Consider the following 25,082-nt stretch of genomic DNA (forward strand, 5'->3'; position numbering starts at 1 on the left):
GTGACAATTTATACAATTATCGTAATAGATAAGAAAATCCGTAAATTTTTCCGGCCCATAAAAGTTTTTCAGATTGCATTTTGCATACTAAGTGTTATGTTAATTAAGCACAACAACAATTTATAGTTGGAAAAACTACGCCTCGTTTTTACCGCAAAATTTTTTTACGTAGTTTAAATAATGGAACATTTCCCAGCCAGAATAAAAAAACAATTTAATAATAAATTGTATATTTCACTCTTTAACAACCTTATAAACACACTTCTTTCTGGTTCTTGTCTTCTTCGTTGAGTCCTCGCCGCAAGGTGGCGCCATGGCCTTCCCGTGGTGGATGTAGTTAGCCAAAATCTGCTTCAACTCCTTGTTTTGCTGACGAAGCTGCACCACCTCGACGCTCAACATCTTCCTCTTCTTCAGGATCTCGTGGTACTTCTTCAGGCCGGCCAAAAGGGCGCTCCACAACGCCTGCTTTTCCTGTGGGAACGCATTTTTGTACCTGGCCCAGAATTTTTTGATTTCGATGCTGGGTATTTGTCTGGAGATGGTCTCACGTTTGTTGCTCAGCCGGTCCTGCATCGTTAACTTGCTGCAAAAACGGTCTCAGTAAACAAAAGCCAACGACAAAGTTGAAGTTTTACATGATCTGGTTGTTGCCCGAGTAAAACGCCTCGACGAACTTCTTCAGGGCGGTCAACACGTGAACGGGGCTGATGCTTAGGGGATGTTTCATGGCGCACTCCAGCACGTTCATCTGCGCCGGATTCTTCATCGAGTCCTGAGGTTTCATCTCCTTGAACCTGGCGCTTTTGGTCGATTGTATGGCCGTGGTTTCTGTGTGGACTGAGTACAGTGAGTTTTTTTCCATCACCTCCTGGAACTCGCTGAGGTCCTCCAGTTCACCTTCCTCCACGTTGTCCAACACGAATTCCGTGTAGGTTTGGTCCGGCTCCCAAATGGCGTTGGTGATGGCCGACTCGTTGAACTCCTCCTGTCCCATCATGTCTTGGATGTTGGGAAGTTTGTCTGTAATCGTGTTGTATTAGTGAGTTGAAGTCTGAGTTGTTGTTGGAGGTTACGAAAGCTTTCCTGGCTGTAGAACGAAGTACTGTCGTCCAAAAATTGTTCACTTTCCAGCTTTTTCTCGTCCTCCTGGCAAATAACGCAGTAGGTGTAAGGCAGGAAACACTGCACCAACAAATCTATGTCGTCCTTGTTGTTAACGCCAAGAGCCTGCAAAAATCGCAGTACCTTAGGAACGTGCTGTCAAATCTAGTACGATAAACAGTTTGTCAGTTTCCACAATGGACGAATCATCTAGCACATTTGTGGATGAGAGAATCCGTAAAATGCCCACCGGCTATGCGGATCTTCCCAATCACATTTTGCTCAACATTTTCAACCACATCACCGAAAACGACTTGTCCCGCGTAGGTTTGGTGTGCAAAAATTGGCGCCAGGTTTCATCTTCGCCCGAGTTATGGAAGACCTTTCGGGCCACGCGTGATATGTCGGAGACGTACATACGCGAACGGATCCAGAAGTTCACCAAATTGAAGAGCCTGTTCTTGATCAGCGTCGAAGACGTCGTCATCGAGGACGTCGGTAAGAGTAATCCCCACTTGAACAACAAAATTCTCAAGGTTTGTCCGCAGCTAAGAACCTGACCAACCTAACAAGCCTGACGATACGCCACAGCACACCAAGCGAAGAGGTGCTGTGCCTGGTGGTGGCAAACTGCCGGCAGTTGCAGCGTCTGGACATCAAAGGGTGCAAATTCACCAGCTCCGTGTTCTTCCACGACTTGGCCAAGCTGCCGAACCTCAAGGCCGTCAATGTGGGGGACAACTACCACATGAACCTGTACCACCTGTTCACCATTTGCACCAAGTGCACGGATCTGGAGGAGCTGCATCTGATCGGGTTCAACCCGGGGAAGGAGACGTTCGAGGACATGGATTGTCGCTTCATATTCACCTATTTGCATCACCTCAAGAGAATCTACTTGGACGCCTTGGACTTGACCGACTACACCTTCAGGACGATCTGCGACATCGGAGACCTGGAAGGATTTGGTGAGTACCTCTTGTACCACTAACACACTTTACGTCGGTTTTGTTAGGTTATTATTGTGCGGAAAACCTGACTGCAAACGCCCTCATGTCGTTGGGACCAAGAATGGCGAGGATGAAGGTGTTAAAGATCCGCGAAGCTTGCCAACTCCTTTCAACCGACTTAATAAGCTTCTTCTCCACTAACAAGTCACCAAATTTGGAAGAGTTGGACCTGATGTGCGCAGACCTTACAAACCAGTGCCTCAAGATAATCGTCGCCAACTGTCCACTGCTTAAGAAGTTAATACTAAGAAGCTGCAAGAGAATAACTGATTTGGCTCAGCTTCTAAAAGCCTTGAAGCACCTGGAAATGTTGAACGTGGCTTTTTGCGACCAACTGTTGCTAAATTTTGAACGGCCCAGTACCTTGAGGATTTTGTTCTTGGGAAACGATGACGGATCTCTGAAGTTTGCTCGAGAATTACAAATGAGTCACCAGGATTTGCTTATTAGGATCTGCATTTCTGAGGACAACAAGAAATGGAAGCCATTCAAGTCTGACAAGGTGGACGACTATAGATAATTAGAATTTGTGTATTAAAATCCAAAACACCTTGTGAAGATAATAAATAAAGTAACTTTAAATTAACTGGTGGTTATTTTACCTCAAAAGTAGTATCTAAGCCGACGATGCACTTCTGTACATCAATATAAGGTTCCAACACCTTCATCAGCTTCTCCTCGGTCAGAAATCCAGTGTGGTCAGCAACTTTGTACAAAATCTTCTTCACCAAGCTGCAATATTGAGATGAGTCTGTGGTTTGTTTCCAGTCCAGCATCATGCTGGCAGTTTTCTTTGTGCTAAGTGCTTCTGTAGACAAAACTGCCGACGTCAACGACTCATCGTCTTGGTCTTTGGTTTGAGTGGTCAGTTTAGCTGAGCTGTCCCGTCTGTTCCTCAATTTGTCGTAGTAGACGAACCGTAAGTTGACCTCGAAAGGTTGCCACTCCTCCCCCATTTGTTGGGCGTGTAAAATTTTGTCCACCTCTTGAATACGTCTCAAAACTTTCTCGGCCTCCTTCTTGTTCATCTCCAGAACCATGTGGAACTTTTTGTCGTTGATGATGGCGAAGTGATCAGCTTTTGATTCCACCTCCAAGATGCAAACGTTCAACTTCTTGATCTCATCCTCAAGTTTTTTGATCATGTTTAGAGAGTTCTCTTCGTATTCGTGGTTCTTCTTCCTTAGAGCTATGACGACGTCCCTTAACTTGTTGATCCTGCGTTTCTGCTGCGACTTGATTTTGATGTTTTCATCCTCACGTTTCTTCAATATTTGATAATTATAGTCTAGTTTTTCGTTGTTGAGCAAAGTTAGGGCTTTGATGCTCTCCAATTGTTTCTGTAGCTCTTCAATTTCTCGTTCTATTCTAATTTTGGTGGCTCTATAAAAAGAAAACTTAGTACCAAAGCTGCCATTTTGAGTTAATTATAAGACCCACCGATAGATTTCCTGAAAGTCGATTCTGAGCAGGTTGGTCTGCTCGTGGAACCGCTCCAAGGAGGCCTCCTTGTCTTCATACGTCTTCAGCTCCTGCGCGTCCCGTTCCTCGTACAAGGCGTCCCAGCGTTTCTGGGCCTCCTCCCTCAACCGCTTCCTTTCCGCATCCAAGGCCTGCACCACGTGCATCAACTCCTGGTTGTACATCTTCCTCATGAATATGACCTGCGTCTCGATCCTCTTGGCCAATGTGCTGATGTCTTCGTTTTGCTTGCGCTGATCCAACATGAAATCCTGTTCGGCGTTCCTGAGCTGCGACTTCAGCATCTCGATGAACTCGTCCTTCTGCGCGATCAGCACGTCGCCGGCCTCCTTCTGCTCCTGGATGGCGTCGCGTATGTCCATCGGGTCCTTGTACTCCATTATGTCGGACCACTTGGCCGCTATTTCGTCGAATTTCGTCTTCGCATCTTCCGCCTCCTCCTCCAGACGCTGTATGATTTTCTCGTTGCTGAGGCCTTCGCGTTCGCGACGGCTCACTTCTCTGGCGTCGTTGATCATTCGCACGTTGGTTATGTACTCCTCCGAGTTTTGGATGTACTTCTCCATCAGTTCGTAGCTTTTGAGGATTTGCTGTTGGACCGTGTTTTTGACCTCTTCGTCCTCGACATCTCCGTGTTCCGCTTCCATTTGTTGCCTGCAAGTGATGGTGTAAAATTGTTGGTCTTTGTGATTGAGTGTTTACTTTTTTAAGGCCTCCAAACGTCTTTGAATTCTGAGCTGTCGGGCGAGTTTTCGTTCATTCGGGTCGGATGAAAAGAGGTTTGGAAGTTTTTCTAGGTTTTCGTCTTCTTCATTTCCCTCCATTACTGTTTAATATAATGTAAATTCAATGTAAAAATGTCAGAAATATATGTAAAATGATTTATTATAGATCAATATATAAATAATCATGGTCTCCTAGGTAACCATATTAATATTTGTTTGACATTTTCAAAATGAATTTGAAATTTTTGTTTTTTCATTTAGAAAAGTTTGGAACAATGGAATTATGTTACATTCATAATTAATCTGAATTAAAAACAAATATTAATTTTATCTCATTGTTAATCAGTTAATTCTATCACTGTCTGCTTCCTTATTTTTATTATAATTGTTTTGTGACCTTAAACTAGTTATTAATAAAACTAGTTAAATCAAATAAACAGAAAATAAGATATATGTTATCATATAGTATACTACAAACAATATTACAAATCTATACATATATTAATTTGCCAAACTTAGAAGTAAAGCAGTGCCCCTTTTGGTCCAAAAATCTGCAAATTCTCCTCCACTTTTCAAATCAACCGCCACAACAAACGCCGGCCTGTTTTGTACTCCTGTTCTTATTGGGAAATAGTAAGTTGGACATTGATACAACTCTGAAATGAAACCAATTAGTTCGAAAGTAAGTAAACAAGAGCTTCCACAAAACCTTTAGTCTTCTTTTTGAGTACCTCCATCGGTTTGAAATTTATCAAAGGCATTGGCACAACCAGTTGCATTGGTTGAGGCTCAATCAAACACGCCATTTTCTTGTCCCATCCACCACCTTCTAAATACAATCCTTTGACGTACACTCCGGTTTCAGGGGTGGTTTGTATTGTGTTCTCGTCCACTGTCAACACATCAAACTCCCTACTTAAGGTGTCGATTGGTACCTGTGTTGCACGTGCTGTTGTCTAAAATATTAGCTGATAATTAAAACTTTCGTGAAGTTGAGAAATATTTTACTTGGAGAACAGCTGTAAGGTACCCTGTAGGGAACGTGTAAGCGCTGAGCCAGAAGAACAATGGTGGTTTGACTGTGGCAGCCCAGGTGCCGAAGTGATCCACTCTTGCCATCAAATCTCTGGTCCAAGAACCAAGTAGTTTTGGTTGGTGAAGGATAAGCTACAGTTGACTAGTTATTATATGCAAAAGGGTTGGAAGGTTTTGTACCTTTGAGCCACTCTCCTGGAACTCTAGCTTCATAAATACAATTGAAAATGTCCTCCAACTCACTGGACATAACCACGAAGCCTTCTATTGCCTTCCCAAGCTCCTCCAAAGAAGTTTTTATTTTGATCAATAGTTTGTTGTATCTAAAAACAACAACAAACGTATTGTGTGTAAGTTTTAGTGGAAATATTTCACCTTTGTATCTCCTGAAGCAAAACAACATCTAAAGGAGTCTTATGTAAACCAGTAAGCTTGTCAGTTCTTTCATAATCAATGACGTCGAGCACTTTGGACAAAACATCATTAGCTAACTCAGAAACTCTGTGTTCCTTGCTCTCAGATTCGCCTCCAGAAGCTTGAATTTGCAACGACATTAAAGTCTCGAACAAATTCCTCTACTCAGTGATTAAAGAAATGATATCAGCATTAGGATGTTGTCCAAAAGTTTCGAGACGATCTACATTCGGTAACAATGTTATGTAATCTAAATATGATTGAATTGATCCACCTTTGGGGATGTAATAGGTTGCCAATGAAGAAAGACTGTGATAAGGAATCTGAAAAGAATTGTCTGATAAGTATTGGCCAATGTAAGTCAATAGTAATTTTCTGTCCCAGTCGTCGGTTACGTGTCCTCCATAATTTACGCCAGCAATTAAATATTTTAAGGCATTCCAAGGGGTGCTGTTTTCGTACTCATCGAGGTAAGTAGCCAGAAGGTTCTCTGAAATCTACATCAACAACTAAAAGGATAAGTTAAGGGCTTGAACATTATTTCAAAATCTGAATCGTTGAAGTTATAAATCACATTCCACCTTAATTGTTGAACTTCTTCGTTCTCAAAAGTATTGAGTGGAAGAAACGACAATGCACTTAATTCTACCAACGTATTCTTCGTTATTTTTGTTAGAATTGTCTTATGACCTTAAACCAGTTATTAATAAAACTAATTAATTCAAATAAACAGAAAATAAGATATATATTATCATATAGTATACTACAAACAATATTATAAATCTATACATATATTAATTTGCCAAACTTAGAAGTAAAGCAGTGCCCCTTTTGGTCCAAAAGTCTGCAGATTCTCCTCCACTTTTCAAATCAACCGCCACAACAAACGCCGGCCTGTTTTGTACTCCTGTTCTTATTGGGAAATAATAAGTTGGACATTGATACAACCCTGAAATAAAACCAATTAGTTCGAAAGAAAGTAAACAAAAACTTCCACAAAACCTTTAGTCTTCTTCTTGAGCACCTCCATGGGTTTGAAATTTATCAAAGGCATTGGCACAACCAGTTGCATGGGTTGAGGCTCAATCAAACACGCCATTTTCTTGTCCCATCCTCCACCTTCTAAATACAACCCTTTGACGTACACTCCGGTTTCAGGGGTGGTTTGTATTGTGTTCTCGTCCACTGTCAACACATCAAACTCCCAACTTAAGGTGTCGATTGGTACCTGTGTTGCACGTGCTGTTGTCTAAAATATTAGTTGTTAATTAAAACTTTCGTGAAGTTGACAAATTTTTTACTTGGAGGACAGCTGTAAGGTACCCTGTAGGGAACGTGTAAGCGCTGAGCCAGAAGAACAATGGTGGTTTGACAGTGGCAGCCCAGGTGCCGAAGTGATCCACTCTTGCCATCAAATCTCTGGTCCAAGAACCAAGTAGTTTCAACGAAGGGTAAGCTACAATTAACTAGTCATTATATGCAAAAGGGTTGGAAGGTTTTGTACCTTTGAGCCACTCTCCTGGAACTCTAGCTTCATAAATACAATTGAAAATGTCCTCCAACTCACTGGACATAACCACGAAGCCTTCTATTGCCTTCCCAAGCTCCTCCAAAGAAGTTTTTATTTTGATCAATAGTTTGTTGTATCTAAAAACAACAACAAACGTATTGTGTGTAAGTTTTAGTGGAAATATTTCACCTTTGTATCTCCTGAAGCAAAACAACATCTAAAGGAGTCTTATGTAAACCAGTAAGCTTGTCAGTTCTTTCATAATCAATGACGTCGGGCACTTTGGACAAAACATCATTAGCTAACTCAGAAACTCTGTGTTCCTTGCTCTCAGATTCGCCTCCAGAAGCTTGAATTTGCAACGACATTAAAGTCTCGAACAAATTCCTCGACTCAGTGATTAAAGAAGTGATATCAGCATTAGGATGTTGTCCAAAAGCTTCGGGACGATCTACATTCGGTAACAATGTTATATAATCTAAATATGATTGAATTGATCCATCTTTGGGGATGTAATAGGTTGCCAATGAAGAAAGTCTGTGATAAGGAATCTGAAGAGAATTATCTGATAAGTATTGACCGATGTAAGTCAATAGTAATCTTCTGTCCCAGTCGTCGGTTACGTGCCCTCCATAATTGACGCCAGCAATTAAATATTTTAGGGCATCCCAAGGGGTGCTGTTTTCGTACTCATCGAGGTAAATAGCCAGAAGGTTCTCTGAAACCTACATCAACAGTTAAAATGATAAGTTAAGGGCTTGAAAATTACTTCAAAATCTGAATCGTTGAAGCTGTAAACCACATTCCACCCCAATTGTTGGAACTTCTTCCTTTCCAACAGTATCGAATGAAAGAAACACAAACAAAATAATAACTTCTTGTACTTTTCCTTCGACTTGCACTTGTTGAATTGATCTTCGGTGACGATCTGGTACAGTCTTCTCAAATTAGCTTTTATTCCCTACGAAAGATAAAGCTTCAACACAAATCATAAACAAGTCAAAAATTACCTTGGGTGGTTCAGTGGTCATTTTGATGGCGACCTGCAAAATCGAAATGGGGAAGTCCGGGTGGGGGCTGGAACTGAGCCACAATCTGAAGTTCTTGTGCACCTTCCCGCTTTGCAACGTGTCCACGATTTTGTCCAGTTTGGGCATCCAGCTCAAAGACAAGTGACAGTTGGCCAAGAATACCCAGTGGCCATCTTTCACTCCTCCTTGCAACAACCTTGTGGCAACAGGTGCTTGTCCCTGTCCCAAGCTGCACGAGTGGAACTTGGTCATCATTCCGCAACCCTGAGCCAATTGTAAGAGGCTGCTAGTTGGGTCGACTCCAGGTGATAGTACGAAGATCAAGGGTGTTTGGGGAACGGATTCCTCCAACACGGATTTGATGTCTAACACTGGAGGTTCCACAAAAGTGGGCCCGAGCTGATTGATGACGAAATTGGCGATGCAAAACGACACTCTGTCTTGCCGCAAGGATCTCACGAACAACATCTTTTGAAACTCATTGCAGATGTCGTTCCATTCAGCTACAATGTTCAACTGCCATTAGTTTCTTTAATTGTGTTGTAGGTTTAATCTTACCAACTAAAGGAGTTTGTTCTGGCTCAGTGTTTATGTACCACATGTACCAATCTCTTGGGTACTGCTCGAAGGTGTCGATGATCCCGTGGAAACCTTGGATCTTGTCCAGTTCTGTGATGTTGTCCCAAGCTTCATCGCTCAACCAAACTTAAATTAAATTCATCAATACCTTTATAAATAGTTTGTACTTAGCAAAATCTTACCACTGGGCTTGTCGATTTGATTGGCACGATCCAAAACAATTCCACCTTTGAGCAAAAATTGGTACTCGTGGCTGAGAATCTTGCCTTGAGCCTCCAGAATCTTCACACACATGTGAAACGAGAACATCAATTTGTGGTGCTCAAACAAAGCCCTACATGTGTTCCTAAAATTGACATAACATTAACAAATAATATGTAACAGCAGTACCAAAGTACTTGTAAACTGCGTAGGTGTGATATTCGTTCAAGGAGTAAATCCTTTCCGCCAAATTGTTGCTCTTTTTGCTTTTCATTATGGAGTTAATAAACAAGTAGATATATGCGTCCAACGAGAACTGATACATTGGATCAATTCGTCCCAAGTCATACAAAACAAAATACAAAATGGCTGCCCTTTTGGCGCTCGGTTGATAACCCTACAAAACAATATTTCAGCTTCAAGGATTGTGATAAAATCCAAAGTACCATTCGGGCCAGATCAATTTGTATTTCAGTCTTCTCGGACGCCTCCAAACTACTCTTAACCTCTGCAGCGGTGGCTTTGGAAGTTTGCAGGTTGTTGAACAGTTCGACATCTTCTAAAATCTCGCCTCTGGTTTCGTTCAACAGTCTCAGCAACTCATTTTCCAAGTCCACCAATGATCTTTTGCCTTTGGCGATGGTCATCACCATCTCGTCCTTCTGTTCCTCCAATTCCGGCTTCTCTTTCCTCACGACGATGCCCAACAGCTGGTTCTGAAGACCCACTTCCTTAACAGCAAAGTTGACCAAAGTAGTTTTGGTGGAGATTTCCGGAGGATAGTGAGGGTTAACCAATTTGGTCGTCATGAAGAAACGGAAATTATAATTGTAGGAGACGGGAGTGTCGTCTATTGTCATTAAATCATCACCGCCTTGCCTCACAATTTGTTTCGAAACAATTGGTTCAATGGAAGGATCGATTGACTCAGCAATATTCTGGATGAGTATGGGAGTTCCCATTTGTACAGCCCTCATTATTATTTTAATGTAGTCGGGCACTTCGAAGTCCACCACCTCCAAATTGTTCTGTTCTTCCATGGCTTTGATCCATTTGGCTGCTTGGATTTGTGGGTCGATGACCAAAGGCCATCTCGTACCTCTCGTTACTATTATGCCGTTTTCTGTGCTGAAAGAGTCCTGAGGCAGCCCGAAGATGTTCCATTCCCTTATTGTTGTAGGATCAGTTAGGAAATGTATCACGTTGAAGTTGGGTGAATATGGAATCTCTTCTTCATTCACCTGAAATTGAGGAGGGATTATAGACACGTGCCTAAAAGGTGATGTGTGTGGTACCCCATCAATCCAAATGGTTAACAGTTCCTCTCTGTAGTTGGTGACAAATGGACCCAGGTAAGAGATAAAAGCAGTAGCCAACAAACAATCACCAGGAAGACGATCAAAAACGTTATCTAAGACCGCTACAGTTTCAGTCCAACGCTCTCGTTCACCGGAAAGACACTCCACCAACATCGCAGCTCGTTCCAGTTTGAGTTTCAACATTTCAGCCTGTCACCATTAAAAAAAATAATTAAAGGAACTATTTAGGCAAGTTAGTGTACCTTTCTGGTTAGTTCCTCTTTGAGTGCAAGCTTTTCATCGTATTCTTTTTGGAGTTTTTCAAGGGTGGCGTTGATTTCAGCTAATTTTTGTTGTGCTTCCGCCAACATTCTCTGTTTTTCAGCCAGAGATTCCATTGCTTCTTCCAGACGTGCCTGTTTTGGACCAACGATTCTGGAATAAGGTTCAGTTAATCAAAGAAGATTGGAAATTGGATCCTTACTTCCAAACTTTGGCATATTTTTCTATGGCAATCACCCACATGCACAAAGATTTAGCTGCAAAAGACACAAGTCCGACTTTATCCGGTACGAACTCTTCGTTGGATGTATAACCGGCAATTCTTTTCAGAGTCTTTTCACTTATGTGGTTCCTGTCGAACTCCTTCAACGCCTTCAAAAAGTCTAACTCTCCGAGTAATTTCTTGGCTGAGTCCCAAGATATGTCTACCTATAAGTCACTTATATAATTAACGATAATTCCTGTCTCAACAATTAATTACCCCTTTGAGTATACAAACAGCCTCCATAACCATTCGTACTTTTTGAGGAGGTGAAGAGTACGACTTCATCTCACTAATGTCCTTCTTGCTCAAAGCATCCAACGCAGCAATAGCTTCGTTCAACGCCGGCATAGCTTCATCCAAATCTGCCTGGGCGATCTCCGCCATCTTTTTGCATTCAACCTCTTCTTCACCAATTTTGATGCTTTTAATTGTGACTTCCTTTTGTTGTTCGTCAGCTTCTTTCCTTTGAGCGACGATGATGACCAAATACTCGTCGCACTGCTGCTGGAATTCTGCCACTTTAACCTGCGCCTCCTCCAATTCTACGGACATGGTTTTGACTTTTTCTCTGCAGTCGTCAATTTTCCAAAGACCGTTGCGCAGCTTGTTGGCGTCCGTTGATGTTGTTAGTCTCTTTTCGGCTAACATGCTATCAAAGACAAAAATAAGTAATAAATCTTAAAAGGGTTCAAAGTACTGACCCTTTAAAACCTGCCACCAACTCCAGATAGTTGGTGGGTGTGACGTAGTTGTACCGTTTCATTTCGGTTACCATTTTTCTTGAGTACTCAATTACAGAACTGTGTATAACACTCATCGTTTTAGCCGTGGATTCCCTTAGTTTATCTTGACTGGACACCAGAACTGAACCTCGTCGTTTTTCCTTTCGAATAAAATCCTCAGCCCTCTTTAGTAATTAAACAGTACCGTACAACTTACAATAGTTTTTCCGGTAATGGTGGCTACAAAATTAACGTCTTCGATATATTTATTGGCGACCTCCAATAAAGCCTCTTTAGGCCACTCCGTGAACCAATCGATGGTCGTGCAGTTCACCAAAGCCGGATACTTCCTCAGCCTGTTGCGGAAGCTCTCACCAATCGGACTCATGCAAAGTACCACGTGCATGTTCGATCTGACTCTTTCGATCAAAAACGAGTACATGTCTTCGTTGTTGCTGGACACAATCCCCGCTTTGGTGGCGTCCTTCTCCATTTTACCCTTGACCTCCTCGAACTCCTCCGGTTTGTACAAGTTGGCGACCTCGCCCGTGCTCAACATGTTGTTGACGATTTCCAAGAACGACTCGTCAGCTATTTGGGTGTCGTTGAAGAGGAAGGTCGTAGCTTTGTTTAGCACGCCTGAAGTGTTGTACAGGGTCTTCAAGTCTTCCTTGAATTCTTGCACTCTGTACTGCTTTTTCAGTTGTATTGAGAAGACGGAATACTCGCAGATGTACGACGCCAGACGTGCCAAAGACTGTCTTCCGCTTCCACCTTCAAAGACACATTAATTAATGGGGATTAACTTTAGGTGGGGTTGGTACCAATTCCGACTAGGAGCATGTGTCCTCTTGGTTGTGAAATAACTCTGACAACTCTGGTGACATGTTGCATGGCATCCTGGAAGAGCACCAAGTTCATTCTTACAACTCCAGGTGAAGCGTTGTACTCCTCCAGTTGGTTGTCCAAGTATTTCCTTAAGACTGCGTTATCTACTATGTCTTCGTAGACGCTGTAAGGGTTGATGAAGTCTGCGAAAATTGGTATGATTCGTTGAGGACACAGGCTGTGAAGGGTTAATTCGAAGGAAGCTCCCAGCTGTGTGTTAACTTGTTCATAAAACCATTCTCTATCCCTGATTAATTGGGTGATTATTAGAGTATGGTGGAGGTTGTACTTGGTACTCACTTATCGTCTATTAGTCTGTCAAAGAATATTCTGAAAGTCTCATGAATCCACAGTCTTAGTATCGAAGGTTTGTTGTTCTGATAGTCTTTGTGACTCCTCAACAAACCTTGGAAAATTTTGGAAATGTCCCTCAAATTGAACATGTAATGGATCTTTGTAGGAGTTGGTAGTAGTTTCTGTATGACATGTGCATAAAGGTTAATCGTCATCTTGGTTATCTTGTTCCCAATCATCTTCATATCTTCGCCAAAGGCGTTGAGGTGTTGCTGCAGCATCCTTCCGAATATCCTTTCAATGGTTTCGTCATTGGGGAACGTCATGTAAAACACATTGAACATATTCAACAACCTTTCAGTAATAACATTCCTTCCACCTCCTGGAGGACCCATCGCAGCCAAAACGTTCATTTGCTACAACACAATGTCTATAAAACAAAACAGGGAAGACGCAAGTAGTTACCATGACGTAAGTCCTGGTCTGGTACTGCCTGTTGTACCAAAATCCATAATCCAACAACTGACGAAGCAGCTCCAAAGGAGGCTGCGACCCATACGTCTCCTTAGCCGGCATATTCATGTCGTCCAGGAAGGTGATCATGTTCTTGTTACCGATGGGCACGAATACCCCTTTGGTTCGTTTCTCCAAGCGTGCTTCTATGGCTTCCTGGAGGTTCAAAGACGAGGTCTGCGCAGACATGTTTACCACGCACACTGAATACTTAGCCGGATCGAACATTTGGAGGACTGAGTGGGCGGATGACGTTTTTCCGGTACCGATTGTTCCTGTTAGCAGTACCGGTTTACCGTCATACAAAAGGGCGCTGATCAAGTACTGGTATCTTAATGTGTCGATGGTGGGCACCATTATTTTGTAAAATGGGGCACTGCGGGTTAAATGACGTTAACGTTAACGAAGCTGTGGGCAGAAAATACTGACTCATCATCGTATTTCCAATTTGGAGGCAACTTGTTGTCCCAGTGCAAGAAAGTACCGTTGATTTGGTCCACGTAGTACTCATAAACGCTGTCTTGGACTGGAAATGATCCGTCCTTTTCACGAATGTAATTGTCCATCTTTTTGCGGCCCTCCTCATTGGTGGTACAAGCCACAGACCAAATTAGACTGAAACGTAATCATGAGCAGGTGCGAAGTACCAACAAGTTATTGTTACCAGAAGAGGAACCAAGCTTTGGCGATTTCCCAATAGCGTTCTTCAATGTTGGGATCCAGCCCGTACTTCTTCCTCCCGAATATGTTCAGAAGTTTGCACAGCGACTTCACCACGTTGATCTCGGGGCAAACTACAGCTTCCTCGCAGTGCAACCGCTTGAACTCCAAGATGTTGTGCAGGTAAAACTCAAAGAACTCCTTCATCTACAAGAACCATCTTTAGTACCTCCAGGTTTCCTGTTGATTATTTACATACAGTTGTCTTAAAGATTTCCCCCTTTTCCGACTGGGAGTTCAACCAAGACTCGACGTAAGGCTTCCATCCCCAGTCTCTGTAGTCGTGATAGACCATGCCACATCTGCTGACGGTAGCAGGAGACGCAACGGCCAAATCTTCCACTTCAAACAGCAAGGAGACTTGTTCCGGCATTGTAATTCGATCGCTGTTGATGAGGGTCAGCACCTTGTTGTCATCCATGACGCTGTTCATGTTTTCTATCCATACTGCGTCTACAGGTCCGTCGAAAAGGATCCACTTCTCTGACGGCGTCTCCTCTATGAAAGTAGATAGAGTAAAGGGCAATAATGGGTTTAATTACAAGTAGTACCGGAGCAGGTTTGCCTCATGACAGCACTGATCACCCCATCTAACCATTCACCAGTTGCCAAATTATATTCCCCGTAGAGTTCCCCCAGGTTTAAAGCTTTGGGGTTTATTGGATATTCGAATACCTTTTGGAAACCGGGGTTCTTCTCTGAAAGCTTCTTCATGGCGTTTTGTAACGTCCTCCATGTGGTAGTTTTGGCAGTTCCAGTCTTGCCCAAGATCATCACGGAGTGGCGGGAACTTTTCGTCTCGTACAACTGGATTACTTTGTTGATGGCTGTTTTGATTGGCTAAAAACAAAGACAAATTGTAATAAACCATCATCCTGTAGGAGTTGTAGTTTACTTGAAGATTGGATTCGGTCATGTAATCAACGATGGCGTTGTTCATTTCTATGTAATCGATTAAAGGAATGCTGACGCCAGGGAAGATGTCAGACATAATGCCGTTGAATAAAGGCACGTCGGCAGCGGTTAATCTGGCAATATTCATGTCCCTCATGGCCAGATATACAACTTGCTCCTCAGGTACCGCCGTCAGTAGTCTCCTCTTCCTCCCAGCATACCTCAAAAGCGCCACCATTGACCTCAGCCCAAAGTCATAGTGGTCTTGCTTGCTCAGTTGTTGTATGGCAAGTTGGTACAACGTGTAAACCTTCTTGGCCAACACCTTGGTGTTTTGGAAGCCGTCGCTGAAGAGGATGTTCTCGGCGATGATGTTACTGTCCGGTACCATCATGGAGATTGGACGGAACATGGACTTCAGATTGTCGGGCAGCTCAGTCCTTCCCGCGTAACCGGGATTCATCGTGATGAAGATGCCGCAAGTTAGCTTCAGTTTGATTTCGGTACCTTCGAACACGAACAGTCGCTTCTTGAACGACACAGCTTGGAGGATGGACAAAATTTGCTGCGCCACCACCGACAGCACTTCGATGTTGATGCGGTTGAACTCGTCGAAACAACCCCAGGCACCGGTCTGAGCCAGACCGGAGAAGCACTTGCCCATGCTTTTGTAGTCCAAGCCTTCGGAGCAATTGGTGACGATCACCCACATTCCCATCGCCTTTCCCAAGTCCTTTACGGTTTCCGTTTTGCCCGTGCCTGCCGGTCCTTTGGGGCTTCCCCCACGGAACAAGTGCAAGGCTGTTGTCAAAGTTATGTAGCACCTGTGAATGTCTGATTGAATGAGCCCTTTCGTTTGATAGCAGGATTTTTTACCTATCGGTTAAAGGAGTAATCACAAGCCTTCCGGAGTTGCCGTTGTACTCGTAACCGTATCTGAATTCAGTGTTGGTCTGTCTGATGACGCACTCTTCTGAGTCACGTTCCCACATAAACCTCAACTGAGAGAACCACTCAAAAGAGTTGGCATCTCTTACGTCTGAAATCGGATTTTGGTGAAATTGCTTCAACAATTATTGAGGTTAATTTACTGGCTTTGTAGAGACGATCAATCACGTCCCTGGAATGAATTTCGATGGTGATCAAGGCGTTCGCCTTCAGCCTTTGGATCTTTGTCAAATTTTGCCTGCTAAGTTCGCTCAGCTTGCTCAAAACTCCCGTCTGTTTCCTCCTTAGCCTCTTCAAAGGCTTCTTACTGTCCAACATGCTGGCATGTACAATTGCTCTGGTACAATCGGTTGTCCATTGAATCTGTAATTGTTACAATGAAGTTATGGTACTCCAAACTCTGGTACGTACCAAACTGCAGGCGTTGCATATTTGCCCAATGTTACTCAACAACCATTTGTCTCTTTTGTTCAACATTTTCTTCAGCTGTTGCCTAACTGGCTTAAACTCTTGTTTCAATATTGCCCTCATTGCACCCTCCACTTCCAACAGCCAGTTCTCCACGCTTCCTTGTATTATAATTGGATGGATGAACTCCACGTACTCCCCGTCGTCTGAGAACATCCCTAATGCCTCAATTTTATTGGACCCAATGTTTTTCTCCACTTTAAGTTTGCAGAGGTTGTCGAACAGCTTCTTCAAGTGCGGTTGTATCATCTCAGGCTTTTTAGAGTTGCCCAAAATTTCCAGCATGTCGTCGTTGGAGATGAAGTAAAAGCGAGGAAAGATGTTCCTCTTGGTCTCCAAATACTTCTCCAACTCACGTTGAATGTTATCCAACTTGGCGCTCATCTGGTTCAGTTTGTTCAGCAGGTAAGGCGCCGGTCGGAAATGCGTCGCCTTCAGTACCTTCTTGGCGTAAGACATGTACGAGGTGATGGTCTTCCAATCGTCCGTTATCCTGTTGAAGTTGTCCGCCTCTTTGGGCAACTGCTTTCGGATGTCTTCACCGTAGAATATCACCTCCAGGTAAATCCAAATTTTTTGAACGTTCAAGGCTGCTTCCAAAGTTTCCATGATGTACGATAATGTTTTTTCCCAATACTCCACCTCCCGAATGAACGGCTGCACGAATCTGGTGGCCTTCATCGCCGATATCTGCGACATGTTCTCTTCCAACGCCTGAAATATCTCGTCCACCGTTTTGATCCTAAAGAAGTGAGTTAATAGATGCGAATTTGAGGTGTTTACTTTAATTACTTGTATACGCCTTGATCTTTGTACGGAATCATCTCTAGCAGCATGTTCCTCCAAAACTCCGCAATTGCCTTCAGTCCGTTTTCGATTTGAAGCTCCATGGTGGCAGCGTTGGAGATGTCAGTGATTTCGTCAACAAAATTGTGCATTTTAAGGGAAGCTATTGCTTCAAGGTTGAACTCCTTGGAGTTCTCGTCGAAATCAATGCCAACCAGTTCTCTGACTTGGTCCCAATGTCTGGGTCTCATCGCCGGGTTCTTCAAGGCTCCAATCAAGGGTAAAGTGCGTCGGAATGCGTCCACTTTAGCTCTGGTGTCTTCTACGATGGTCCACCTGAGTGTCAACGAGGTTAGTTTATGTAAGTAGGAGGAAATGAAGGGTGTACCCTTTGTCTTTCAGTTGTTGGGCAAGTTTCGTTAGTTTCCTGAACAAATTTTGGGCTGTTTCCTCCATTTCAGCCGTTTCAATTTCCCAAAACTCCCCCGACTTGTACTTTTCCCAAGCGTTTTCCCATTCATCAGCCAAAAGCCAAACCAGCTCAATCATTTGGAGCTCCTAGACCAAATCTATGAAATAAATGCGGCGATTAAGTACCACAGTAACCTTTTCCAAAGTCTTCAGTTCCTCATTTTCAGGCAGGCTGAAGCCGAACAAAGCTAGATTGGCCCTTAAATCATCTTCCTTCTCCTTCATCCTGGCGAGCTGCTCCTTCAAATCTGCAATGTAGGCTAGCGCCATTTTCGGCGACCAGTCAGAATTAAATGGACCGGCTTTGGTGAATTCCTCCATCATTTGATGGCCTTCTTGTTTCAGCTGGTCCGTTTCCTCCAACAGCTGCGTCTTGAACTCTTGCTGCAATAAACAAGACAAAGGAGGAATTTGAATAGGAAAATGAAGAGGATGTGTGACTTTCGAGGGTGTAACTGAATGACTCTGTTTACAAGACATGTTTTATTGTATACACTTGTTCATTTTATCGAGGACTACCTTGTAATAGTTAAGAAGTTTCTCAGCTTCATCCAACAATAGCAAATACTCGGCCCACATGGACTGAATTTTACCGGGGCCGTTTTTAATCTCATCCGTGTAGGTGAAACCGTACTTGTCCAAAACTGCTATTTGATCTCTGAGGGCGGGGAACATTTCCTCCTTCTCCGGTACTTCAATCCTCAACATGTCGTAGTACATCAATGACTCCTGCATCTGGGCAATAGACTCTGGAGGCTTCATAATCCTGGCAAAACGATAATAATTATACCAATAGGTAATTGTGGAGGAATTCAAGAAGACTTACACTTCAGAACTATGCTGGATGTAAGCAATGAGGTGATGGATAGTAGTAAGGATGGTTTCGGTCAGTTTCTGGGCCAGAACTTCCTCCCATTCGATTATGTGGTCGATTAAAGACTTCTTGAAGTCGTTGCAGTTGATCAAAAGGAAATGAATGGAGACCACTGACTCCTGAATTTGAACGTCATTGGCGATTTCTCCATATCTGAAACTGTTGTTTGAAAACAGTACCCTTAATAGAAGTACAACTCACCTTTGAATGTTTGAGTCATAGACAATTGCTGATGGATTGGAGGCAGCAAATCTCACAATAAACTTGGCCTTGTCAATTTCCCACAATGGCTTAAACGGATCCCAGACCTTCAAGTACTCTCTGATCTTCTCCACGTTTATCATCACCTCTGTAAGGAATTTAATTGCTACATTTAAAGACGCTATTAATTAACTATTTGGTTGGTACCTTGATTGATTTTATTTTGTAGGTTGCAGCAAGCTGGATCAGTCTCGATGATGTAACTAAATGGAGGAGTTTCTACGTTTGCTACGTGGAACTTGTCGTTCAATCTGGGAATTTGTCTCAAAACTTGAACCAAGGAGTTGTGGAAGTTTGCCATCACTCTTGCTATCTCCGAGATTGAAGGAGTGAACGTTATCTAAAAGACCTTACATGCATCAAACACTTTTGACTTTGAATGCATAACTTACCACGTTTTTGGTCAAATTGATTTTGGTCTTAGCTATTGCGGTTGGTCCCATGTTTTCTTCGCCGTGAAGCTTCTCGAAGACGTGTTGAAGGGAGTTTTTACAACAAGTCTTCAAAGCTTCCTCAAACAAGCTATCGAAATTGTTTATGTACCTAATCCATTGTTCGCACATCTAAAATTCATGCTTCATCAAGAGTTTCCGAGGATTATTTATGTTGTTTTACCTGTTGCATGTGAAACTCGAAGCCTTCATACACCACCACCAAAAATTGGATTATTTCCTTAAAATAGCCTATGATGACGTTAATCTGTTCCGCCATGCATTTGCTGAGGTGGTCCACAAACTCCTCCAGCTCAAATTTGTGGTTGGGAGTGATGATGATCAGTGGGGAGTCACAAATCTTCTCGCAGATACTAATAATTTTCATGTTGCAGTTCTTGTAGTCGTCCACGACTGCTTGAAGCTGAAAGACTTCTATGAGAAGCAAGGAAATGTTTATAAACCATTTAGTACCTCTGCAGTGTTGTTACAGCAGTCAGCAATGTATTCATCAACCACATCAAACGACCAAGTTAATTTTGTAAGACCTGGAGATATTTTCCTTTCAACAGCAGTGATTAAAGGTTTAAATAGTAGCCTTTCTTCGTCCGATAAACTGGAAATCACTCTGTTGTAATCCAGAACAACAGTCAAAACACTTTCGTAGACAAAAAGTATGGTTTTCGCCTTTTGGTACAGCCCTTTAATGTGAAAGGGGACCTCAAAGTCTAAAGCTTCATTAAAAATTTTGGTCTCTCGAAAAATCTTCAGCAAAGATCTGTCAATGTTGCACTCCAAAAGACCTGGCTTCATGCGACTCCTGCACATCAAAGGTCTGTTGAGTCTGGAAATCACATCTTCTCCAGTACTGGCCACCCATTTTTTGTACAAAAACAATATCTTTTCCTGCATCGACTCCAGAAGCTTGAAGTAATGTCCGAAAATCTCTTTGGAAATGCTGCACGGCATCAACCATCCGGCATCATCGAACATCTTTTTCAGGTTCATCAATCGCTTCTGCTTCATCTTGATCATCAGAGCTTTGCCCGCATGAATCGGACTAATAGCCATGTACCTGATGTTGTCCTGGGCAATTTCCTCCTTGCAGTCCTGCACCTCCTTGTAGAACATCTTGTAAATCTGTGCCGTCTTCTGCTCGAACAACAGCTGCAGCGACTTCTTCTTCGAGTAGTTGTACAAACAGGCCAAATACAAAATCCCATCCTCCAAGTTGGCGACATCGTGAAAAACCGCATTGGCCAAATTCTCCACCACCACTTCGATGTCCTTGGTCTTGGTCCTGAATTTGAGTATGTCCTCGTACCATTCCACAGCTTGCACGTCCAAAATCCTGTGCTTCACCTTCATCACCTGGCGCAGCACGTCGTCGAACATCTTCTCTATCCTGCGCACCCAACTGTCGAACTCCGGCCCTTTGGAACCTATGAACTGAGGGAACGGGATGTTCTCGGTTTCGTCGTAGCGCCCGAAAACGATCATGGCGTCGCATATTTCCAACACGTCCCTGCAACGCTGGATGTACGAGTCGATGTGGTTGAAGATCGGCGCCTTCGTCAGGTTCCAAGGCTTATCTCCGTGTTTTATGTGACTCTCACTAACCTAAATATAAAAACAAATCAGTTGTGAAATGAGGTGACTTAGCTGACGTACCAGGACGTAGGCCTTGATGTACTGCGACATGCACTCGATGACCTCCTCCAACATCTTAATGCCCAGCCTAGTCTTCTTCTCGTCGAAAATGATGTCCAGATTTAGATAGTGGGTGCACTGAGCTATGATTTGATTGCTGAGGGCCTTGCACAGCAACGAGATCCTTTCGTGGGTGTTGTAGTAAGGGCTTTTGAGCCAAATGTATCGGATGAGCTGCAGAATTTTGACCAGATTGGAGGGTATGTCTTTCGGATGGGTCTGTTCCTTCAGTTCGGCGATCGGCTTCTCCAACACGCGCAGGAAATCAATGTTGGACTTGGCCTCTTGGATGTTACTTTTGATCTCCTCCAGCAGGATCATGAACTGACGCACGTAGGTCGATTGCACCATCACCAGGATGTCGCAGATGTGTTTGACTGAGGCGTCGTCGATTTGGTACTGCACCCCCAACAGGTTCTGGTCTGGAACCGCATAATTAATTAAACAATTAACCGGTTGGAAGTCTTACATCTGAACTTCCAGGCCTCGTACTCGTCCATGATGGTACGTAGGTCGGTGCTGGACGATTGGCTTTGTTCTTGGATTCCGACCCTGATTTGTTTGGTCCAGTACACAACGATGGCCTCCAGACGTTTGATCAGCTCTCGATCTTGTATGGCGTCTTCGGCCGTTATGTCCTGCACCTCCCTGGGTACGTAGAGGACGGTGGCGCCGCACTGCTTGTGACGCACGTCTGTCAGCTTCGCCAGGAACATGTGCATGGAGTAGTAGAGATAATTACGAACACCTACGAACATTAATTGCTGTAACACAAGTAGGTGGTACTTTTAAGGAGTTTACTGTTAGGCCATCTCGTGGTCTCCAAGAAGACCGGCAGATAAACGTTGCTTATTGTGTGCAGGATGGCCCCTTCTATGTCACTATCGAGTAGGCCAAACACCACCACGTCGTGGAAGGTGTGAACGTCGAACACTTCTCCGGGTTCCCTGGCGAAGTACATCATGTCGACGATGCGAGTGGTGGGCACCCCCAAAGTGGCACACAGGTTACGTTCGTCGAAATAGATGGACAGCAACGGCAGCTTCTTGTGCTGCAGCCATTCCTTTATGCACTCCTCGACAGTCTGGTTCCAATCGGACTGTCTCAGGTCGTAAAGCGTGGTCATGTCTTTGACATAACCGACCAAGGTGGCCAGATCCTCCTCCGCATAGTCGACGAATTCCTCTTCCTGTTCCTCCTGTTCGGTTTGCGGTTCCGTTTGGTCTGTAACGTAACCATGGCAACGGTTGCTTAGTACTACTGTTTTAAAGCAACAAACAATGGACTACGCATACGGGTTCGCAGCTTTCGGTGTGCTGCTCGTTGCTTTTTATTTTTGGTGTAAGTACCAAGTTTTCTTAACATAATTTTGTACCCAACAGTTACTTTATTTCAGATATATACAACATAACAGCAATGAAGTAAAAAGGAAGCAGCAACTCCCCGTTTACAGTTTTCCTAATGTAGGTAAGTGGTACTTTAGTGGTAAAAATTTCAAGGACCATTTAATTTGAATGAAATTTTCTTTAAGCTTTAAGTTTTTTGTTTGCTTACCATCCGCCGATTCAGTGGAGAAGAGCGAATCCTTCTCCTTGTCTTCTACTTTGATTGGCTTCGGATCTGGCCTAGGTGAAGTTGGCATTTTGCTTCACGATGTGCCGAAGTTTACGGAGAAATGATTTGATGTATTTAATGACGTTGCTATGTTAGTGAAAATGACAGACGTGTTTGATCGATATTGCTGAATTCCATGAACGAACTTATTTCTTTACTATGTTTTAACGTATATTGTTTGTGATATTCATTTATGTGTGTATTTTTTATGAAAATTATAATGTTTAAATGATTTAAGGTATTTTTTTTATTGTGGTTATTAATAAATAAAATCTGTAATAAATTTATAATATGATTTTACCATCATTAATGTATTTAATGTATTAAATAATATTATTAAATATTTAATGTATTAAATAAAATTATTAATATTCAATTGTTTTTTTTATAAAAATATATATATTAAATAAAATTTGACATTATAGTAAATTAACCTTAAAATATTCTAGTGTATGTAAACAATTTTTTCCATGAAAATTTTATTAGTTAAATGTAATTATAATAAAGTTTAAAGTGTTACAATTTTCACCACCACCAATTAATGTACATCTTTATGGAAATTATTATGTTTAAATGATTATTTTTTAATGTAGTTTCTTACTTTATTATTAATAAATAAAATCTATAGTAAATTCATAACCTGTTTTTATCATTACTAATGTATTTAATGTATTAATAAAATTATTCAATTGACTTTTTTAATAAAATGTTTGTATTAATTAAAATTTGACATTTGGGTAAATTAACCCTACTTTTTTACATAAAAAATTTAATAATTAAATGTCACTTTTTGTTTTGTAATTATAATAAGACAGTTTAAATAGTGTTACAATTTTTATCACCTCCAATTAATGTGTATGTTTTATGAAAATTATGTTTGAATGATTTAAGGCATCATTTTTATTATTTTATTATTAATAAATAAAATCTGTAAATTCTTAACTAGTTTTTACCCCATTGCTTAAATAAAATTATTAATATTCAATTGATTTTTTTATAAAATGTTTGTATTTACCATTACTAAAGTATTTAATGTGTTAAATAAAATTATTCAATTAACTTTTTTGATAAAATGTTTGTATTAATTAACATTTGACATTGGGGTAAATTAACCATACTTTTTACATGAAAATTTTAATAATTAAATGTCACTTTTTGTTTTGTAATTATAATAAGGCAGTTTAAAAAGTGTTACAATTCTCATCACCACAAATTAATGTATATTTTTTATGAAAATTATGATGTTTGAATGATTTAAGGCATCATTTTTATTGTAGTTACATATTTTATTATTAATAATTAAAATCTGAAAACTCTTAACTAGTTTTTACCCCATTGCTTAAATAAAATTATTAATATTCAATTGATTTTATTATAAAATGTATGTATTTACCATTACTAAAGTATTTAATGTGTTAAATAAAATTATTCAATTGACTTTTTTAATAAAATGTTATGTATTAATTAAAATTTGACATTATGGTAAATTAACCCTACTTTTTTACATAAACATTTTAATAAATAAATGTCACTTTTTGTTTTGTAATTATAATAAGGCAGTTTAAAAAGTGTTACAATTCTCATCACCACAAATTAATGTATATTTTTTATGAAAATTATGATGTTTGAATGATTTAAGGCATCATTTTTATTGTAGTTACATATTTTATTATTAATAAATAAATCTGTAAATTCTTAACTAGTTTTTACCCCATTGCTTAAATAAAATTATTAATATTCAATTGATTTTATTATAAAATGTTTGTATTAATTAAAATTTGACATTAGGATAAATTAACCGTACTTTTTTACATAAAAATTTTAATAAATAAATGCCACTTTTTGTTTTGTAATTATACTAAGACAGTTTAAAAAGTGTTACAATTTTCAGCACCACTAATTAATGTATATTTTTTATGAAAATTATGATGTTTGAACGATTTAAGGTATCATTTTTATTGTAGTTATATATTTTATTATTAATAAATAAAATCTGTAAATTCTTAACTAGTTTTTACCCCATTGCTTAAATAAAATTATTAATATTCAATTGTTTTGTTTATAAAATATTTGTATTAATTCAAATTTGACAATAGGGTAAATTAACTTATTACTAAATATTCTGTATATGTAAACAATATTTTTACATGACAATTTTAATAGTTAAATGTCACGTTTTGATTTATTACTATAATAAGACAGTTTAAAATGTTTAACAATTAATAAAGAGCAATCGATTTCAATTCTTTTTATGACTATTATAATAGTTTGACATTAAAGTAGGTTATGTAGATCACTTAATCTGAGAATTAAAAATATTTATGTTTTTATTATTATTTTGAATATTTCCAAAAGTCAGTAGTTTAAGTAATTAACTCTTTACATATTTTTTTAAATTACAATTATGGATTATTTAAACAAAAATACAAATAAATTAGATATAAAAATAATTTGACAAATAATATTAAATTAATGTCTCATTTTTTGAAAATATCTCTGAATTTTGGTAAAACTATAATAAAATTAATATCTTAACGGTACCATCTCCAATG

The 25,082-nt window shown here is 40.8% G+C and overlaps 5 protein-coding genes and 1 long non-coding RNA gene across 6 annotated transcripts; 2 read left to right on the forward strand and 4 right to left on the reverse strand.

Annotated features, from left to right (window-relative positions):
• Positions 1–213: 213 nt before the first annotated feature.
• Positions 214–4,449, reverse strand: LOC109606911 (dynein regulatory complex protein 1-like). The gene is made up of 6 exons (XM_049969194.1): positions 4,299–4,449; positions 3,555–4,250; positions 2,717–3,497; positions 1,077–1,230; positions 639–1,023; positions 214–586 (listed from the first exon to the last, which is right to left on the reverse strand). The coding sequence occupies exons 1-6, from the start codon at positions 4,418–4,420 to the stop codon at positions 235–237; spliced, it is 2,490 nt and encodes an 829-aa protein (XP_049825151.1). The 5' UTR covers positions 4,421–4,449; the 3' UTR covers positions 214–234.
• On the forward strand, positions 1,240–2,700 carry LOC126266012 (F-box/LRR-repeat protein 7-like). The gene is made up of 3 exons (XM_049969240.1): positions 1,240–1,602; positions 1,653–2,072; positions 2,120–2,700. Exons 1-3 carry the CDS (start codon positions 1,302–1,304, stop codon positions 2,632–2,634), a joined length of 1,236 nt encoding a protein of 411 aa, XP_049825197.1. The 5' UTR covers positions 1,240–1,301; the 3' UTR covers positions 2,635–2,700.
• A 373-nt stretch (positions 4,450–4,822) lies between the features above and the next one.
• On the reverse strand, positions 4,823–5,464 carry LOC126265995 (dynein axonemal heavy chain 2-like). Its single transcript, XM_049969114.1, has 3 exons — positions 5,330–5,464; positions 5,031–5,277; positions 4,823–4,977 (listed from the first exon to the last, which is right to left on the reverse strand). Exons 1-3 carry the CDS (start codon positions 5,438–5,440, stop codon positions 4,823–4,825), a joined length of 513 nt encoding a protein of 170 aa, XP_049825071.1. The 5' UTR covers positions 5,441–5,464.
• A 34-nt stretch (positions 5,465–5,498) lies between these two features.
• On the reverse strand, positions 5,499–5,963 carry LOC126265996 (dynein axonemal heavy chain 2-like). The gene is made up of 2 exons (XM_049969115.1): positions 5,732–5,963; positions 5,499–5,679 (listed from the first exon to the last, which is right to left on the reverse strand). The coding sequence occupies exons 1-2, from the start codon at positions 5,908–5,910 to the stop codon at positions 5,499–5,501; spliced, it is 360 nt and encodes a 119-aa protein (XP_049825072.1). The 5' UTR covers positions 5,911–5,963.
• A 527-nt stretch (positions 5,964–6,490) lies between these two features.
• Positions 6,491–22,144, reverse strand: LOC109608005 (dynein axonemal heavy chain 2-like; the record flags this gene model as incomplete). The annotated part of the gene is made up of 41 exons (XM_049969116.1): positions 6,491–6,719; positions 6,773–7,019; positions 7,072–7,226; positions 7,275–7,417; positions 7,470–8,005; positions 8,050–8,241; positions 8,291–8,814; positions 8,870–9,016; positions 9,073–9,236; positions 9,289–9,488; positions 9,538–10,332; positions 10,387–10,599; positions 10,653–10,824; positions 10,874–11,100; positions 11,153–11,585; positions 11,638–11,819; positions 11,876–12,432; positions 12,483–12,793; positions 12,847–13,256; positions 13,306–13,729; positions 13,783–13,968; positions 14,018–14,220; positions 14,273–14,571; positions 14,625–14,913; positions 14,969–15,791; positions 15,844–16,006; positions 16,059–16,278; positions 16,327–17,125; positions 17,176–17,505; positions 17,558–17,727; positions 17,776–18,024; positions 18,160–18,406; positions 18,467–18,667; positions 18,716–18,863; positions 18,923–19,115; positions 19,168–19,338; positions 19,391–19,630; positions 19,681–20,826; positions 20,878–21,338; positions 21,386–21,664; positions 21,718–22,144. Coding segments are annotated over 41 exons (13,431 nt in total), but the record flags the coding sequence as incomplete, so codon positions are not given.
• Positions 22,145–22,149: 5 nt separating this feature from the next.
• On the forward strand, positions 22,150–22,762 carry LOC109606987 (uncharacterized). The gene is made up of 3 exons (XR_002192143.2): positions 22,150–22,257; positions 22,313–22,383; positions 22,448–22,762. It is a non-coding gene; the product is annotated as an uncharacterized LOC109606987 (long non-coding RNA).
• The last annotated feature ends 2,320 nt before the right edge of the window (positions 22,763–25,082 follow it).

Source organism: Aethina tumida, chromosome 6 (genome assembly GCF_024364675.1).
Source record: "Aethina tumida isolate Nest 87 chromosome 6, icAetTumi1.1, whole genome shotgun sequence".
In the NCBI taxonomy this organism is placed as follows: Eukaryota; Metazoa; Arthropoda; class Insecta; order Coleoptera; family Nitidulidae; genus Aethina; species Aethina tumida.

Coding starts and splice junctions, on each gene's coding strand:
- LOC126266012 (XM_049969240.1), top strand. CDS start 1,302: ATGGACGAATCATCTAGCACATTTGTGGATGAGAGAATCCGTAAAATG. Junction 1,603..1,652: donor CGTCGTCATCGAGGACGTCG/GTAAGAGTAATC, acceptor GTTTGTCCGCAG/CTAAGAACCTGACCAACCTA. Junction 2,073..2,119: donor CGGAGACCTGGAAGGATTTG/GTGAGTACCTCT, acceptor CGGTTTTGTTAG/GTTATTATTGTGCGGAAAAC.
- LOC109606911 (XM_049969194.1), bottom strand. CDS start 4,420: ATGGAGGGAAATGAAGAAGACGAAAACCTAGAAAAACTTCCAAACCTC. Junction 4,251..4,298: donor CGTTTGGAGGCCTTAAAAAA/GTAAACACTCAA, acceptor CATCACTTGCAG/GCAACAAATGGAAGCGGAAC. Junction 3,498..3,554: donor GACTTTCAGGAAATCTATCG/GTGGGTCTTATA, acceptor TTCTTTTTATAG/AGCCACCAAAATTAGAATAG.
- LOC126265995 (XM_049969114.1), bottom strand. CDS start 5,440: ATGGCAAGAGTGGATCACTTCGGCACCTGGGCTGCCACAGTCAAACCA. Junction 5,278..5,329: donor ACCTTACAGCTGTTCTCCAA/GTAAAATATTTC, acceptor CTAATATTTTAG/ACAACAGCACGTGCAACACA. Junction 4,978..5,030: donor ACTCAAAAAGAAGACTAAAG/GTTTTGTGGAAG, acceptor GTTTCATTTCAG/AGTTGTATCAATGTCCAACT.
- LOC126265996 (XM_049969115.1), bottom strand. CDS start 5,910: ATGTCGTTGCAAATTCAAGCTTCTGGAGGCGAATCTGAGAGCAAGGAA. Junction 5,680..5,731: donor TTGCTTCAGGAGATACAAAG/GTGAAATATTTC, acceptor TGTTGTTTTTAG/ATACAACAAACTATTGATCA.